We start from the raw sequence: 19390 nt of genomic DNA on the forward strand, positions 1-19390 counted from the left end.
ATACTGCTTAAAACAGTACCTAGAATATAGTAAGCACTGTGATTGTTATAATAACAATTATTATTTTTATATTTCCGGACTTTTCCATATGTAATATATAGGAAGTATCTTGTATAATATGTACATTTATACTGTTTATACCATTGTTCTGTATCATTCTGTACTGTTTATAACTTCTTTACACATGCTTATTTTTTCACAGGCAGGTTAGTTATTAATATTATCTAACATTGATTGACTACAGTCAGGATAGGCCTAGTGCTAAAGATTTTACATAAATGATCACATTTAGTTCTCATAATAACTCTGTGGGTTAGGTATTATTATTATTACCATTTTACAGATGAGGAGACTGAGGTTAATAATTTAAGATTCCAGAGTTAATAAGCTGAGAAGTTAATTTCAACTCAGACATTCTGGCTTTTAAACTTGCCTGGGTTAGAACTTGACACAAGCTTTATAAGAAGACCCAGTATTCTTTAGGACTTTCTAAAAGAGTGTGTGTCATCTTTCCTTCCATTTGAGTGTGAGTGGCTGGTAACTCAGGCTGGCAGGGATTGGAAAGAAAATCCATTTGTGCCGCTCCTTTTTTAACCCATGTCAGGTACTCAACTCACTTTGGGACTCCAGACTGATGTGTGTCTGAATCCTTCTTGAACTAGATGGCATTTTCACTTTGTACCGTGGTGATCACTTTCTGACAGGAAATGGGATCCAAGGCTTGTTTTTTTTTTTTTTTTTTTTTTTTTTTTTTTTTTTTTGAGTGCTTCTTATCCAGAAAAAGAGAACCTTGAAACAGTTTTTCATGTTGTTCTCCAGAACTTTTGACAGAGCCACCTGGGCCACTGACCAGCTTCCTTACCCTTCTTTTTTCATCCCTGAACATTGACCTCTGTCCCCAGATATCCCAGGACCAGGTCCAAAGCATCACCACCTAATTAACTTAATCAGCAAGTCTTTGATGCAACTCCGCCCATGTTAAGGCCTATTTTGGCACCATGGCAATGCCAGGGACGAAGGTGGTTCAGAAGACACCAACACACAGGAACATGGAGCCGACAACAGAAAGCAGGTTGCCTGTATGCCAGAAACTGGTGTGAGCCCAGGCCAGTTTCCTGGGGATTTGGCTGAAATGTGCTGGGGACTACAGGCATGTTTCAGCCTGTGTCTCAGGGATGTTATAGGATGACAGTGAACTTTTAGGGACTAACCTTTTGTCTCTCGATTTAGGAGCAGCTCAGAGAAGAGGAAAGAGAAGTCCCGAGATGCTGCCAGGTGCCGGCGCAGCAAGGAGACAGAGGTCTTCTATGAGCTGGCCCATGAGCTTCCCCTGCCCCACAGTGTGAGCTCCCACCTGGACAAGGCCTCCATCATGCGCCTGGCTATCAGCTTCCTGCGAACACATAAGCTCCTGTCCTCAGGTGAGGCTGGCAGGCCCAGGGCTAGCAGAGACCTCAGCATTAGCAGCATATCCATACACACAGGGGCCCTGTGGTGCCAGAGATGTGAGGCCTTCCTCCCAGATGGCCCACTCTGCAAACATTCACCCACAGAAAGGGCTTTATCAGTGCTCTCTCTCCATTCACTTTAAGCATCTCCTCTGTAGCAGTGACCTATGCAATGGGTTCATCCAGGGCAGAGGCCAAGGACAGGGCCAAGTAAGAGCTCAAACACCTGGGGTGAGAATGCAGGAGGTGGGGAGAGCCAAGAGCAACTTTTGTTAACTTCCCAATTCTCCTGCATCTTCCTTGTCCACACCAGACTGAATCTGCTGGAAGATTTTTGTCCTTGTCTCCCAGTCAGCTTCTCTAGGATGGCAGAGCCCACCTAATCTTAATCTTGGTCCCCTTTCTAGCCAGATAGACCAGGCAGATCATTTGGTCTCTGAACTTTAGTTTCCTCACTTGTGAATGGATTTAGATACATGTACTGCACAGTGTGTCTGTGAGAATTAACTGAGACCATGTCTAGCTGTGCTGATTCATTCTGGGGACCCTTTGGCAGAGGATGTCCTCAGGTATTAGCCCTCCCCAGCAAACCCATGATTCTCACCCTCCCTAGTATATCTGTGACTCATAGGTCACAGAATATTCTTTTTTTTTTTTTCTTATGTCGGAGTTACATTCTTCAAAAACCATTTCCTGTTAGTTCTGATCAGGAAGAGGCAGCCTACAAAGTGTTCCAGTCTCAGACCCTATATAAAACTCTGATCTAGTGTCCATTTTATAAGGAAACTAGGCAGCATGTAACAGCTGGTCTGGTGCTGTAGGTAGGCAGTGTCCAAGAGGGTTGGTGTCAGAGAGGCAGTCAGGGATGGCAGGGGCATTTGCTGTTCATTTTAAATTTTCCTGAGGGAGTGTGGTGCTTTGGAGACTGGCTGATTCTGTCATCCTGTTATGAAGTGGCTATTCTGGGAAAGAAGCCCTGAGCAGAGGGAATCTAGTATGAGGCAGGGAGGCCAGACTAGTCTGTGCTATTCTGGGCCCCAAGCACAGGAAGGATATGGGAGAAAGACCTTCCAGAGAAGAGGACAGCCATTCAGTGGGCCCAAGGGTTAGAGGCCAAGCCTGTGCTGCAGGCCTATGAGGTTTAATATACAGAGTCTTGGAAAAGAGCAAACAAGAGGGGGAGAACCGAGAGTAGAGACTCACTCTATAAACAAAGCAAGGCAGGGCTTGTAGACTCACAGTCACAGATGCTACAGAAAGAGGGAATGACTGGCTGAAGCTGTTGCAAAGTTGAGATTGCCAGGTAAAAGAAAGGCTTGCGGACATGCTGTCACAGAGCACTAGTGTACCTCTTTCTTTTAAAGAGGTTTGTCTTCCTGGGAAGTTGAGATGTTGAAATCATCTACATACACACAGAGTAGGCAGTGGAGAATTTAATGACTAGCCGGACACCCCCTTCCCCAAACCCATACTTCTTTTCCATACTTGAAGTTAATTCCTTTGGTTTAGCTACTGCCTTTTTCATCACCACTCTCTCTCTCCACCGCACAGAGCTCTGGAGGGGGCAATCTACTAATCTGAGGCTGATTGTCTGACTGCATTTGGAGTTATGTTTATTTTTGTTTCACAAATACGTGAGATACAGTTGAGGTTACTCAAAGTCCCTCATTTAGCATATGGTAAATCTGTGTTTGGAATTTAAGTCCTTTTGGATCTTGGTCCATGAGAAAGATAGATATGATATGGTAGGACTCTGCAAACCTAGTCAGGCAACGTTGCACCATGGGATGGTTCCACTGAGGGGGAACCAAAGTCAAAAGGAGGCATCTGGTCAATTTGGGTGGTGTACAGCTGTGGTGTACTTGTGAGGCTGAGACAGGAAGATTGCAGGTTTAGGATCGTTCTCAACAGTTTAGTAGACTCTCAGTAACCTAGAAAGACCCTGTTTCAAAATAAAAAGTAACAGAAGGGTTGGGGTTGTAGCTCAGAGGTAGAATGCCTTTGGGTTCAATCTCTAGGACAAAAAAAAGGCACCTGGGGCACCCAGACTGGTCCTGAGTGGTGGCTACTCAGGAGATACTCACATATTCAGAGAGCTGTTCTTGTTCTTACTCTTGGTACAGGGATTTGCTGTCCATGCCTACCCACACATAAGCCTGCCTGCCCTTCTCAAGGATTCACAGTTGGCTTGGGAAGGTCACCAGTTAGAGGCTGGTCCCTGTGTGCTAGACACACCCATGGAGACAGGACCAAAGTGGCCTCCGCAGAACATCACATGTCCCAGCTTAAGAGCTGTGGAGCGTTTGCAGACTTGCCTACCCTCTGGTTGGGCTCAGCTCCAGACCAGCCAGAACCTTCAGCATGTCAGCTCTGAGCCTCCCTGTCCCAAGGAAAGAAATGACAGAAGAGGATAAAAAGTTTCCATTTTTGGCCATTTGGTCCTGGTGTCCTTGAAGGAGAGGCTCTTGTGAAATGAGAGCAGCCAGGGGAGGAGGAGATGGCTTCTCAACTCCCTTTTTTCTTGATGTCCTCTCCCAGGCTCCTGCCTGCTATTCTCTAGATTGGTTATTGAAACTGTTTTCAGAAATTATATATGGGACAGATGCTTTTTTTTAAGATGTAAAGAAGTTTATTAAAAAGATAGAAATACAGAAGATAGTTACAGCCTCATGAATCACCTGGGACAGACTCTTTAATTTTTAAATAATAGTTTGCTTTTTTACTACATGGGATGTAATAAAAGGATCAATGGGCCAACAGCCCTGCACTGGAACCTTCTCTCTGTAACCTTATAAGTACTTCTTTCTCTCTTTAAGTCTTAGTTTTTTTAATCTACACAAAGGGAATAAAGGCATTCACCTGTAATGTTGCTAGAGGATCAAGATGATATAAAAGGCTATATATATAGACTGCTCAATAAATTATATCTTAGAAATATTTTTAGGAACAAGTACATTGATTTATAATCAGAATAGGCTTCTGAAGAAATTATATACAAGAAAATCCAGGGTAAACCCTTTCTGTCTTCACACCCACCTTTCACAATTTCTAAAAGAATGCAAAGTGGCCATACTTTTCTAAGTCAAACTATAAATTCATAATATGAGCATTTCTGACAAAGGTGAGCAAGCTTCAAGTTTGGCTTACTTTATAATAGGAAATAGCTGGTTGCATACCTCAAAGTTCAAAAGGCTAAAAAATACCAGGTTTGGCTTAAGAAAAGTTTCTTCTTTACTTAGTAACATGTTTCCCTTTGATTTTCACAGTAGGTTGGAGTGTGTGGGAATGTTGGAGAGGAAACCTTAACGTTGAGAAATTCAGGCTGTGGGTCAGGGCCTCCGACTGAGATTGGTATCACAGGAAGCAAACTAAAACAATAGCTTTATGATATTCGCATCCACACTGGGCTGAGGACAGAACACACTCTGACAGAAACATCAGTGGAAACACCACTTGATTGTCTTAAATCCTCTTTCAAGATAAGCCCCACTAGCTATGACTAAAGGAGGCTCACTTCTGCATTTGGAAGATGTTAAACAGCAATAAGTTCACAAAATATGTTCTTTCATTCTAAAGTGGATTGGGGGCTTCCCCAAACTCATACACAGTGACATTGAATTCATTTACTCTACAGCTGAGATAAACACGAGGCAGATCAATGTAGAGAAAAACATCAAATTTTATTCCTGATTTATTGGCATTTGCTTAGTGAAGATGTAGTCTTAATTTGAGATAATGATTTCCTGATCTCTAGACTTCTAAGGGAAAGACATTAAACTGGGACAAGTAATTCTGAAGTTTTACTATGACCTTTCCATGTAGGAAACGTGGGATGAGGAGGGCAAAATTGTGGAGGCAGATATGGTTCCTGGTGCCCTCATCGGCCCCACTTTCAGACTTGTTTTCTCTGGCTTTACCCCTACTTTATTACTCTCCCCTTCCCCACCCACACTTCAAGGCCTTTTTCTGTCCTGTTTGGAAAGAAGCCAAGAAGCTGATTCATGAGAGGATATTGAGAGCTGAGAGAAGCTCATGTAAAATTTCTTTTAGAAATACTGACCTTGTTCGGATTGTTCCCTTAACTTAGACCAAAAGCATGTGATCGATCAACAGGTATTTTCTGAAGCCAGCCCTGTGCTACATCTTATGAAGGGTAACAAAGAGAAGTTGGATAAGTAGAAATGTAAAGATTGAAGACAAGAATTTCCAAAGGCAGATTCCCAGGACTTTTTGAGAGTCCAGCAAGATCAGGTGTGATGCAGGCCTCTGTCAAAGGTGTCATGTAGCCCAGGCTTGCCCATGGAGAATGATCCAGCAGGTGATTTCCTCCTGGCTCTGGCTCGGCTTGCACTGCATTTGCAATCGACGCACCTAGGACAAGGGTCAGGGGCAGTAGTGGGTTTAGGTGGTGGGAGGGGTGGAAGAAAGGAACCAATTTAGGCAAAACCCTTAAAAGGAAAGACCCTGAGATAATTAGCTACATACCAAGTACATCAGAAGCAGAAAGGCCATATCGAAATGGGTTTAGGAGCAGTCAAAACAGTCCTGGAACTGCTTGCTCAGAGTAGGAAAGAAAGAGGGACAGTGACCCTGATGGGGAAAGATTATAGTTCGTATCCTGACCAGCAGCAACTCTCATCTCAGAGGCCAAGTCAGGGCGTTCTGCTCTTTCACTTTGCCCACTCACTCCAAATGCTCAGCTCCTGCTTCCCATAGCACCCCTCCTCACATGGGTGGTGCTGCCCGAAGGAAATGAGTGGTGCTCCGGAAAAAGTGCTCCAAAACCTCAGCCTGCACATATCCTGACTGTGGGGAGTCATCAAAGCCTGTTTACTGGGACTATTTTTAGCACTAAAGAATCTTGTTGTGCTCCCCAGGCTGAGCATGCTCCCTCTCAGCAGAGTGCCTCTGGTTTACACTCCCACCCCTCTTCATTGGAGTCGAACACCGAGAAGAAAGGAACCGAGACCTAGAACCCAAGAAGATTTAAAGACCCATTCGGCATCTTATTGAGCACCTACTACAGGCTTCTCACTTTATTCTCTACCTCAAGTTTACTCTTGATTGTTGTGTAGCCTTATAGCAGTCTTTGTCTTCCTCACTAGTCCATTGAGTCACTGAGGAACAAAATTTTTCTTATACTTTCAATATTCCAATTCTCCCTAGGCTTGGAATAAACACAAAGTCAGTAATATTTGTAGACTGATGACTTTGTGCCTAACACTGAGTAGACATACAGGAAAAGCACAGTAAATGTACAGTGACCAAGCACATCTTTCTTCATGCCTGACCATGAGTATGATATTCTACATCAGGAAAGACCTGGTATTTACAGGGCAAAGACAAAGGTGTCTTCCGTAGAGCTACAACATGAGTATCCTGGCCCCCAGCAAAGAGTCGGCCTTCTAGTTCCAGGCTGGGAGTCACTTAACCAGGTTCTTTCAGAAGCTCTGGGGAGAAGAAGCAGGTGCTGCTGGAGCAAAGAGTTCCACAGAAGGAAGAGACTCCACCCAAGCCCTGCTACCCAAGGGTCTCTGGGGGCCCAGCCTTCTGGCTTCCTGACCCTTCAGCCATTGTGACTTCAGTTCCAAGATGTTCTGTTTCCCTTCATGGCCCCAGAGCACCCCATCTCTCCTTCCCTATGAAGGACCAGCTGCTGAAATCAATTTCGCCACCTCCTGGAAGCAAGTGCACTGGGCATGAGGGACACCAGTTTGGCTGCAGTGGGACTGTGAAAAACAGGAAATTTTAAGCAGAACTATTTCCTCTGGGCCTAGTTAGCCTAAATAGGTTGTCTTGGGATTACTCCAGATTTTGAAGTCAGTATTACCACTGAGATCAAAGACAGTGAAGAGAAAATATCTTCTCAGTAGTCCAGAAACCACAGGGCTGGTTTCTTCTTGTCTGGAGAAGGTGGCCTCCTATCTGGTATGACTTCAGTGGTGCTGAAAATCTATTCATCCCAAAAATCAGCCTTACCCTAACCCCCAACATCAGTAGGTTGTCCCATATTGGGGTCACTCGTAGGGTCTGAAGTTAAGAAAGAGGTCCTCAGGGTGTGATTCTAGGGGAACTTGGTAGTGAAACACATTTCCACCGCTGCCTGAGACCTGGCTGAATCAGAGCCTGGGAGTGGGGCTTCTCCAGGGCCAGCCTCTTGGGTGTGCCTCATGGAGGGATATACATGGAATGGCCTTGGGCTTGGCTTTTTCAAAAAAGAGATCAAATTTTCAACAAGAGATCCTACATTTTTACTTTGCACTGTGCCTCACAAATTCTGTAGCAGCCCTGGGCCCAGAAATCCAGGTGTTCCTGATATATGCACTGAGTTATGTCACTGTCTCTTCTAAAGCCACTATTTAAACCTGATGTTGCCTGAGCTAACATTAACAGCTGCATCACTCTTTCCTGGGACATGGATACATCCTCATTGTCCAGCTAACTCATTAGCAGATATCTCAGCAAAGACCCCAGGCAGGGAGTGGGTATGGGTATGTGTCTGGTATAAGACAAGACAGTTTCCCTTCATGGGCTAGTCGCCTGAACAAGGGTGTGAAAAAAAGACATTTCTTTCCCTCATTGTTCCACCATTTTGGCAAACATAGTGCTCTGCAAAAAGGTTACAGCACTGCATAGCACCAATGGGCCCCTCACCACATGGCCCATAAATCTAACTGCATTTTCTACTCCCTCAAAGAAATCTCCATTAGAAAGGCCCCTTTTAGTTAAGTGAATATTAACTATTATAAGTTACAAATTGCTCTCTTATCCTTTAAATCAAGTGAAGCATACTTAGATTATTGTGTATGCTAGATAAATACTTTTTTAAGTAAGTATACATGTTTGGAATTAAGTAATAAACTATGAAAAGGATGGCTAATAAAAGTCTGTAGTCTGAAGATAACAACAAAGAGCATGGGGTTCAAGAGGGTTTTTGTCTGGGATAAGATTGAGTCTATGATTTGCAGATATCAGAGATGATTTGGAATAGACAGTTTCCCAGGTGACCCCAGCAACTACCTGATAAGGTTGATTCTTCACTCTTTTGTACTTTTAGACTTTACTCTCTTTAAACTGTCCTGCCTACTATCACCAAATTAATCTTAAAGTCTGCTTCTCAGCTGGGCGTGGTGGCACAAGCTTGTAATCCCTGTGCTTGGGAGGCAGAGACAGGAGGATGGCGCAGGTTCAAAGCCAGCCTCACTGGCTTAAAGAGACCCCGTTTCCAAATTAAAAAAAAAAAATAAAAAATAGATCTGGGAGTGTAGCCCGGAGGAAGGGTTTCCAGGAACCCCAGTACCACACACACACACACACACACACACACAAAAAAAAAAAAAAAAAAAAAAAAAAAAAAAAAAGTCTGCTTCTCTGCTCCTTTGGCTGCAAAACAAGGCCTTTCCATGACACTGGACTTACCGTACCAGACCAATCTCTGAGACTGGGACATGGATCTTTAGCCAGATGGGTCTCTTCTCATCCTGGGAGACAGGTTGCTCCACATATTTTCTGGTGTCTATCCAACCCTAACTCAAAAACAACTTCTCTTTATTCTATCAAGTGAAATCTCTCTTTTTCATGAGTTTCCTCAAACCCTCTTCTTTGGAACATTTGTGTCTGATCCCCATGCCCCCCAAAAATGTTCCTCCTCTAGAGAACTTACTATTTGTACCCCCTCATTAGGCATCCACTATGACATTCTTGAATTTTTGTTTAACTTTGCATTTCTGTTTGCCACATAGGCCCTATCTAGGCTTTGAGCAATTTAATGGTAGAGACAGTGTTTTAGAAGGAGCAAATGGAAGAAAGAATTCACAATTATTGATACTGTGACAGGCATTTTGTATTCTTATTTAATCATTAACAGTTCAGGGAGATTGAAATTATTATACCAACTTTGCTGATGAGGAAACTTATGGTCAAAGAGATTGTTACTTCCCCAAGTCATAACCTAATAGGAGGCTGATCTACAAATAGAAACTGTGTTTGACTCTAAAGCCTATAAGTGGTTGAATGTGGCATCCAGATTCAACTTCTGGGGCTGGTTAGCTGTCCAGTCTTGGGATTATAGATTAATCTTTCTAAGTATCATCTGTAAAATGAGACTAAGAATAGTCTCTACCCTATCCATCATTGTGAAGACTGTCTAAAAAGTTTAGTGTAGTACCTGGCAATTTCCAATATACATCAGCAGCTAAAATTTCTGTTCCTACTACTACTATGACTACCTTTGTATCTATTGCTACTACCACAGACATTACTACTTTACCCTAGGTGCTTTGTCATTATAACCACAATGTTGGCATGCCCTTGTGAGGGTATCTTGTGTAGTCTTCCTCATGGAAGACACTTAGATGTCTGGCAGTGTGCATTTCTAGAAAACCCCACCTAATGTTCATAAACCATCGCTGGCTGACATCTACTCTGCCATTCATGTCTGTTTTAACACTACATTCATACAAACTTCCCAACTCCCCTTTCTTTCTAGTTTGCTCTGAAAACGAATCTGAAGCTGAGGCTGACCAGCAGATGGATAACTTGTACATAAAAGCCTTGGAGGGCTTCATTGCTGTGGTGACCCAAGATGGAGACATGATCTTCCTGTCAGAAAACATCAGCAAGTTTATGGGACTCACACAGGTGACACCCTCCTCTACCTCTTTCACAAAGAGAAAGTTTCCATTTGGGATGAAAATTAATGGGAGGTATAGGCCACAGACTCTCTTGACCTCTCCCTGCACATGCCCACTGCAACCCTCAGTAGCATCAGGCTATCAGCCTCAGGAACACATCTCTACTTTCTGGTATATGGTTTGTCAATGCTGATGGCCACCCTGGTGGGTGACTCTTTCCTGGCTGCATTAACAGTTCAATCCTTGTGAATCAATTCCCTGCTACCATCAGGAGTCTTTGGACATAACACTGGCCTGGGAATGTGAAAATTACCTGATGTATTCTCCTCCTTGCTGCCAAATCTAGAAAGTGGCCCAGCCTCCTCTTGGAGCCTTTTATTTCAGTGTTAGGAATAATAAAGCATAGCCTTATTTTTGAAACAGGTAGAGCTAACAGGACACAGTATCTTTGACTTCACTCATCCCTGTGACCATGAGGAGATCCGTGAGAACTTGACTCTCAGAAACGGTAAGGTATTACTGTGTGTTTGATTCCTTCTTGTTCCACCTGGGAGGAGATCTGTCTTCCCTTTGTCTGCAAACATAGGAGCTATGGCTCCTAGCCATAACTATGGCAGCAGGAACTGACATCCATAAAGAACCCCAGCTAGCCCAGCCCACTATATAGGCAGGTGGCCTGTGAAGTAAGATTGAAGGCACAAAAGGATCCAGTACTCAAAATACTTCCTTCAGGCCTCACACCATCCCTGATATCGTACTCCAAGGGCTCAGCCTGAGCTTAGGACAGTATCTTAGGAAGTTTCGCCATCTGAGAGTAAAGCATCTCTGCCAGATGACACCACCCAAATCAATAAGCTCATTGGTGCAAGGTGCTCTCAGGAACTGTAGCATTTGTCTCTTGCTGTGTACCAAACCTCCCCAAAACGGGGCTTAAGCAGTCCTTCATTCTCTCTCGGGTGTCTGAGGGTTCTGTGGCAGGCCTCTTGCTCCATGTAATGCCAGCTGAGCTGCAGTCACTGGGGGCTGGGCTAGCCTGGACGATCAGGATGGCTAACCCACAGGTGTGGGACATGTGACAGTCAGCTGGCAAGGGAGAAGCTGCATCGTTACTTATCCCATGAGTGTCAGAGCCCTCTATGGGTGTAGTCTCCAGGGTTGCCATTGTAAATGCCAGCTCAGGAAGTGCAAAAGTGAAAACTTCCAGGCCTCAGGTGAAGGCTGAGTCCTAAAACTGGCACAGCAACACTTCTGCCCCATTTTTCTGGTTAGAAGAAGATGCAGGTCAGCCATGGTTTGATGTCGGAGTGACCTGCACAAGCCATGAGGGTCAGGAGGCATAGCTCCTTGTAGCTAGTGCTGGAGACTAGCCACCAGAGGAGCCACAAAATGAATGAGACTCAGAACAAGCAGGCTTTGATAGAGAACGGATTTTAGAAGGTGTAGTAAACTGAATTGTACCTGTGGGGATATCCAGTAGATGCCAGTGGTTCTGTACAAGCAGAAAGCACTTTCCAGTGGCAGTGAGGCTTCATCAACTGTAACTGAGGACATTCAAGAACAGATTCAGCCAGGCGTGGTGGCGCACGCTTGTAATCCCCGTGCTTGGGAGGCAGAGACAGAAGGATCCCGCAGGTTCAAAGCCAGCTGCACCGGCTTAAGAGACCCTGTTTCCAAATTTTTTAAAAAAAGTATAAAAAATAGGTCTGAGAGTGTAGCCCAGAGGTAAAAGGGCTTCCAGGAACCCCAGTACCACCAAAAAAAAAAAAAAAAGAACAGATTCAAATGAGGGAAGTTGTCAAGAAGCCCGAGGCTTTGAGCAGCAATGGGGCTCAGTGACCATCAAGATCCCTTCATTGGTTTGGGCAGACTGCCCACATCTAGACATCATCTCTCACCTGTACCTGCCATGGGTGTAGGCTTGTCTCACCTGAATAACAGAGGCAGTGGTAGCAAGCCCACATGCTCTCGCTCTTATTGCTGCAAAAGCAGGCACCTCGCTGGCTCCCCTCCACTCTTATTAGACCTCCTGTGATCCTTTCTGCGGCCTCCAGACCACAGAATGGCAGTAACCTCCCCTTCCACCACCACCCCTGACCTTTCACCCAGCCCCTCTGCTCCCTACCTGGCAGCCTTGAGCCACCTGACTCTGACAGTTCATAGGCTGGTGAGCACCTATGGCTGTTTAATGTCTTTTGTGTGTTGCTTCAAAGGTCTATGCTGTGTCCAGCAGTTGGTTCTATGGGGAGGAGATATCTACCTTCTGAAGCACTTTCTAACACAGATGCCTCTTCTTTCTTTTCAACTCCAGAGATTCATTTGCGCTACTGAGATCAGTAGGGCAAGGGTTCTTGGTCTCTGCAAAGCACTGATAATAGTTTGACTCTGTGATCTGAACTAAACACCTTGCTTCTCTGTTCCTTGGAGTATTTTTTCTCAAATTAATGGTATTAGATGACATAAAGTCTAGGACTTTTAAGTTCTCAAATGCCACAACTCAACTTTTTTTTTTTTTTTTAACAGGGTCTCACTGAGTTGCGAAGGGCCTCACTAAGTAGCTAAGGCTGTTCACGAACCACAATCCTCTGGTTTCTGCCTTCCAAATGCTGGGATTACAAGCGTGTGCCACCACACCCAGCTCAACCTCTTCTTATCTGAGTGGAACCTTAGATCTCTTTGTCCATTATTGGTAACTGGGTCTAGTCAAACTCATTAGTCAGCAAATTCTCCCTGAAAGTGCTGGCCTGTGGATGGACCCATGATCTAGAAGCAAAGGGTTACTATGAGTTCCTAAAGGAAGATAAAGCATGAGGAAGATTGTGGAAGGCTTTGAAGGCCAAGTACAGGGCCACGGAACTTTATCCTGCAGATAGTGGGGAGCTATTAAATGTTTTTGAGCAGGGGTAGGGTGATCTTCTTGGAACTCTATTTAGAAAGAATAGTTGATATCAGAATGAAAAGACTCCACTGGATAACAGGTTAGGTGTCTATAATACTAACCCAAGTAAATAGCCACAAATGAGTCTCTCTAGCCCCCTCAACAATAACTCCTGGCAGTGGGTCCTGACCCCAAGAGATAGGTTTATCTCATTATATATAAACCCCACCTATGAAAATTAAAATTGCAGGAAGCATGATTAAGTGTAGGAGAGGCAGTCTTATCATAATGAAAGAGTATTTCCTTTTTTAAAATGAACCAAAAAAAGGTTCACCATTTGGTCTGTTCTCTAGTGGACTCCCAGAAGGATGTTTAGTTCAGTTCAAGGATGCTACAACCCTTTTGACACATAGCTCTTCAGGAACATGTCAGTCAAATAAATCCAGGTCCTCTGAAGGTTTAGATGCAGAGGCTGGTGGCTTTGCCTGGAGGGAGAAATGTGACTATCTGAAGCAAAATTCCATATTATTCTGTGATGCTGGACAGGAGGAAGGAGTGTACCTTAGAAAGCCCAGGATGGGGTTGGTGGTTTCAGCAGAATTTAGATGCAGACAGAAGGGGCTTAGCTGACACTACATTTACAAAAAAATAGAAATGGAGAGCTATTTGGAGGCTGTAAGGGAGAAAGGAAGATATATTGTTGGTCTTGGTGACTTATTTCATTCTGACTGAGAAAGGATCTGATCTATGCTAAGTTCATCCTCAAAATGGACTTGCCCACCAAATCCTAGGAGAAGATAGGGATTGGGCCTTGACATATGTCACTTCAGGGAGAAAGCCAGTGACATATTATCATATGCACAGTCAGTGCAACTTACAAATAGGATGCAACAAGATTTTCAGTTCCCCAGAGATGGTTATAAAGAAAGCACAGGATTGTCTGAGAACAACCCTATACTAAGAGGCTTATATCCTTGGACTCTCTGTGGCCCCACCCAGTTGTCCCCTGGGCTTTCTGCTCGAGCACCCAGGCCTGCCCCCAGAGAGTTTTCTGATTCTGTGGCCACAGTCATTCACTGCCTCACCACTCTTGAGTGACCACTGACCATATGCTAGGTGCAGTGCCAAGTCAAATGGTGGAACAGCTGCTACCTTTCAGGACTTCATGTTCCAGTTGAAGAGACAAGTCAAAGATGAAAAGCCATTAGTCCATAGGCCATGGCGGAGTTCAGTGTCTGTGGCATGGTACCGATGCTACAAGTACAGATAATTGGGAGTAGAAAAAAGAAGCTTTCCTTCCAAAAAACTGCAAGCTGAGCCTTTCCTGGGAACATAAAACTAATTCACTTGGTTCTTCCACCCTTCCCCATCCAGGCTCTGGTTTTGGGAAGAAAAGCAAAGATATGTCAACAGAGCGGGACTTTTTCATGAGGATGAAGTGCACAGTCACCAACAGAGGCCGAACTGTCAACCTCAAGTCAGCTACCTGGAAGGTAGGACTACTCCCAGGCCTGCATTGGCATCCCAGGTGTGGGCAGGGGTTGATGCCTAAAGTCTCCCCTCCTCCTAACTCTCAGCATCATCTCTGACCTCTGTTGTTGGTCCCCAGGTTTTGCATTGCACTGGCCAGGTGAAAGTCTACAACAACTGCCCTCCTCACAGTGGCCTCTGTGGCTACAAGGAGCCTCTGCTGTCCTGTCTCATTGTCATGTGTGAACCAATCCAGCACCCTTCCCACATGGACATCCCCCTGGACAGCAAGACCTTCCTGAGCCGTCACAGCATGGACATGAAGTTCACCTACTGTGATGACAGGTGGGCAACCAAGAGTGTGCAGTGTGTGTGCTGTGGGCAGGGATGGGTCTTACCTTGCATGTGTGTAGTTATTTCTATAATAAAAGGATGGGACTGGAACATAAATGTTGTATTGTTGGGTGCATGTTTGTGAGCTTGTATCTTGTTTTATTCCACCATTATCCTTCAGAGGTTCCTATCACCATATTTGGTAGTCTCCTATTGATGTCAACCTTGGGGTCTGTTTGAAGAGTGGTTCTGGTATGTGACTTTTGTAATCATTGTGGTGTGTACATATTTTCCCACATATGCATCAGACTCCTAAGAAAATTTTCAGGGCAGTTCCTGCTCCAAAAGAAAAGGGTTTAGAGATTTCCAGGGGCATCAGGTTCTGGCCCAGAAACTGACCCACAGCTGTCTGACTTCCCCTCATTCTCTTCCATGACTGACTAAGTTTTCCTTGTAGCCTTTACTCGCCCTGCAGGCTGCTGCATGCTGGCTACCACCTAGCCCAGTTTTGAAGGCTTTTAGATGAAGCAAGCCAAGCAACACTCTATTCCAATTCCAGACCCCATGGAGAGTCACTTAGTGGCACAGTAGCAGCTAAATGTGTGGACACTGCAGCTGGGAAGCCTAGGTTCACATCTGTTCATACATGTTTGGTGGTGGCTCTTACCCTCACATTTATTAAAGTCACTATTAACAGAAAGAAGGGGCATATGTTTTCTTTAGTACGCACAAGCTAGGGGGTAACTGGGATACAAGAGGGTCCAGTTAATGGAGAAACCTCAGGGAAGCCAGGGAGGAGATCTAAGGAAAGGGGAGGGAGAACACTGAGGTTCATTAGTAGAAATGCTACCATTGAATGTGTGTACATATGTGAATAGACCAACATCAATCTCAGTACTTTGTATTGGGAAGGGAGGGAAATGGGGAGGGGAGAGAGCCACCAAGTGCTGCATGCATGTGTATTACTGTTAACACAATTTACATTACAATGTGAGCTTATTCTTTATTTTGAAACTGGGTCTCACTGAGTTGCAGAGGGCCTCACTATGTAGCCGACCGCGAACCGCAATCCTCCGGTCTCAGCCTCCCGAATGCTGGGATTACACCACGCCTGGCTATGATGTGAGATTATGATGCACCAAAAAACAGTATAAAAAATAATAAAGTCACTAGTAAAGCCACAGCTAGGAGCTCTTACCTCCTTCCCGTGCTTCCTCTGAGGCTGTGAGGCCTGGAGGTCAGGAGGTAGAGGAGGAGAAGGGAGAACAGATGTGATGGGCAGTTGCCAGCACCAGGAGGGAAGGATAAGCCAGGAGAAGGGACATGGCCTGGGATAGGCCTGGCATAAATAAATGCCACCGTGCCTTGCCAACTGATACACCCCAGATGTGCCTTTCATGACAGAGCTCACCCAGCCTCATCTCCACTTTCTGCACTATCCAGAGTCAACTCTTTACTACCCCAAACTCTGTGCCACTCCCCTCTCAAACATAGATGATACTTTCTCAGCTTGTTCCACAGGGTCACTATCAGATGAGGTAATAACGGAAGAAACACCTGGAAGAGTATATCACCTAACACATCTTGCTACTGCTTCTTTCCTTGACTTACCCACTAAGCTCAAAAAGATGCATTCACTTCTGAAGGTGTGGCGCCTGACCTAGTTCTGATCACAAAGGAACAATACTTTAAGCTCTAAGAGGTGGTAGGCAGTTACATAGCTGGGAAAAAGTATTCCAACCTTACAGGGGAAAAAGTCAGGTATGGAGGCTCCTGGAGCTTCAAGACATTCCCCCTTTGTGATAGTGTTAGTGTTGGCATTGTTGGGATGAGTATGAGGGGAGAAGGAGGATGATAGTGATCAGAGAGAAAGATTTCTCCAAAGGCAGGCACCAGAGGAATCCCTAGGTATGGCTATCTATCAGATGTAGTTCTTGTATTCAAGTGAACATTCTGGGCAGAAGACAGTGCTGCAATGTGCGCCCCTCCCAGTGGTCTTCTGAGATGATGTGGGTGATCACAGCATGTGGCCACAAGTCACTGGCCGAGATGAAGAGGTATTTAGGATGCTCTCTCCTTACAGCCTGGAGCTGAAAGTAATGAACACTGAAGGTGGCCCTATGAGTGACACCACAAGCATGGAGAAAACCCTACTGTCCCAAGAAACATATTGCCACTCGTAGATAATAGCAAAAAACAAACAAACAAAACACCCTTATGACTTTGATTCTTGCTACAGCAAGAAAAAAAAAAAAGCTCCCAGGAAGAGTAATTCATTATTTATCCATTATTCATTACTTGATTTGAATGAGTTTCAGGTAATTTTATGAAAGCACTAACTTTTGGATAGAAGAGGAGTGAGCAAAACACAAGAAATTGGGTGCCTAAAAGTGGTGGAAGAGGAAATGGACACAGAAAGGGGAGAGATGCTATTCTGATTTCAGTTTGGTTCAGGACTAGAAGGCAGAGTAGAGACGAGCTAAAAGGAACCTGTCATTTAGGGCTTTGTGAATCATAGTACAGAGGGAGATAACACTTCTAAATTCTGTAGGTCACACTGAATTTTCAGCAAAATCTTGCCTTTCAAGGAACCTACTTACATGGCCTCAAATTTGAATTCAGTGGTCCTGGAAGATGAAGATAGCATGTAAACACATAGAATGCTGTGCCACACAGAAGTTGTGTTTAACCGATTAGCAGATTAGTGAACAAGGGCACAGATGTGGCTTAGAAAGGTTATGAAGTGACTATTTTAAGTTCTTAATCCATAAGTGTTATTTATCAGTTACTTTCGTGAGGAATTGGATTTTGGATTTTTTTTTTTCCTTTCTTTAGTTGCTTGTTTTGTTTTCACTCTTTGTTTTGGAATGGGGAGAATTGTGTCTATATGCATACACACACATACACACACACACACACACACACACACACACACACACACACTAACATGCCCTTCTGAGATAAATGCTTCAAGGACCAGCACCTACGTACGATAGCTAATGAGGGGCAGGACCTCATTTTAATCAGGGAATTAGCTCAGTTTAATGACATCTGACACTGGGGGGAGGGGTTCTATAATTTTCCAGAAAGGGGATTGTTTTCCCATCAAGAAAGTTTTTTAAAAATCTAAGAAGTCAAGCAATTAGAATCTACAATATCACTTTTGAGGCAGTTTAATAACTTTTTTTAAGAAATATTGAGACCACAGTCAAACAGGAGGAAGAAGAAAGTCATATAGAAAAGAAAACAGACAGGAAAGAGAGAAGAGAAATAAAATGGAAAGAGAAAAGAGGATTCTAATCTTGTGTTAAGTTTTCAGGTTCCACAATCAAATGGGCCTACAGCAACCTATCCTGAAATAGCTAAAATTGAATAAAGGAATTAGATGGTTCAAAATGTATCTATCTGTCATATGCCAAATAAAGGATCAGAGCCCACATGAAGTGTGGCATTAATTGAGACATAGAAAATATTTTTAAAAGTTTACAACAAATAATATGTCAAGTACATTTATGTATACAGGAGAAATATGCCTTATCTGAAATTATTAGGATTAAAAAGTATTACAGATTTTAGAGCTTTGTGAGAGTTGTTGTTTGTTTTCATTCTTTGGAATATCTGCATAGACTTTACTGGTCGAACATCCCTAACCCAAAAATCCAAAATCCAAAATACTTTGAAACCTAAATTTATTTTTTTTTTTTGGTACAGGGGATGGAACACAGGGGCATTCTTTGTCCAAACTACACCCCCAGCCCTATTTCTTATTCTATTTATTTTTGAAACAGGGTCTCACTGAGTTGCAAAAAGCCTCACCAGGTAGCTGAGGCTGTCCGTGAACCGTGATACTCCTGTCTCAGCCTTCCAGATGTGAAATCTAAAACTTTTTGAATGTCATGCTGGCACATTTTGGATTTCAGACTTTCTGATTAGGGACACTCTCCTAGTTTATGGTCAGTTGTACTAGACAACAGGAATAAAGTTGTATAGTAGGTTAAAGAACTAGAATGTCTTGGTTACCAACGCAACCAATGATCTTTTCCACTCATTACTCAAACCTAAGTATTATACTCTTTCCTAAAATACTGAGTAATTTGTGAATTATTGAGCATCTATGTGTCTAGCCCTGTGCCAGAGACTGTTAAACCAAATAAGTAAAAGAAAGGATTTTTGATCTCCAAGAGTTTAGAGCCTGATAGATGAGCAACTTAATGAAACCACAATGAATGAAACAAAACATTCCATTCACACAAAAGGAAGACAAACATGGTTCCCCAATAATTTAACTTTAAAATTGGAAGGTTCTTAAATTCATATAAAGGTTCCATCTAGTGGCAAAAGAGAGTAACTCTGACTGGATCTAAACCATCAAGGAGACTAGAACAAAGTCTAATTCACATGTACTTCCACAATGATTTTGTGTGTTCTATGAGTCTTTCTGTATCTTAGAAATAGTCAAAAAACAAATTGTGTGAATAGGATCAGTATCATGGGGGTAAATAGGTATCAAAATTATAGTAAAATTTTCAAATTAATAAAGAGGGTCTTATAATCTTTATAGTTTGAAGGCAGCTCTGTTTTGTCAATGAATTAAGGCAATATAGGATATAATAAAGCCAAGAGTTACAATT

The 19390-nt window shown here is 43.5% G+C and overlaps 1 protein-coding gene across 1 annotated transcript in view; it reads left to right on the forward strand.

Annotated features, from left to right (window-relative positions):
* Positions 1–998: 998 nt before the first annotated feature.
* Positions 999–19390, forward strand: part of EPAS1 (endothelial PAS domain protein 1) — a gene marked incomplete at both ends in the record, with an annotated part of 38227 nt that continues 19835 nt past the window's right edge. Inside the window, 6 exons of the mRNA XM_080711361.1 lie at positions 999–1096; positions 1231–1421; positions 9937–10088; positions 10505–10589; positions 14331–14449; positions 14566–14771. Coding sequence (XP_080567487.1) covers positions 999–1096; positions 1231–1421; positions 9937–10088; positions 10505–10589; positions 14331–14449; positions 14566–14771 — 851 coding nt within the window. The remainder of the gene's footprint in view (positions 1097–1230; positions 1422–9936; positions 10089–10504; positions 10590–14330; positions 14450–14565; positions 14772–19390) is intronic.

Source organism: Muscardinus avellanarius, assembly GCF_963383645.1.
Source record: "Muscardinus avellanarius genome assembly, chromosome: 15".
Classification (NCBI taxonomy): Eukaryota; Metazoa; Chordata; class Mammalia; order Rodentia; family Gliridae; genus Muscardinus; species Muscardinus avellanarius.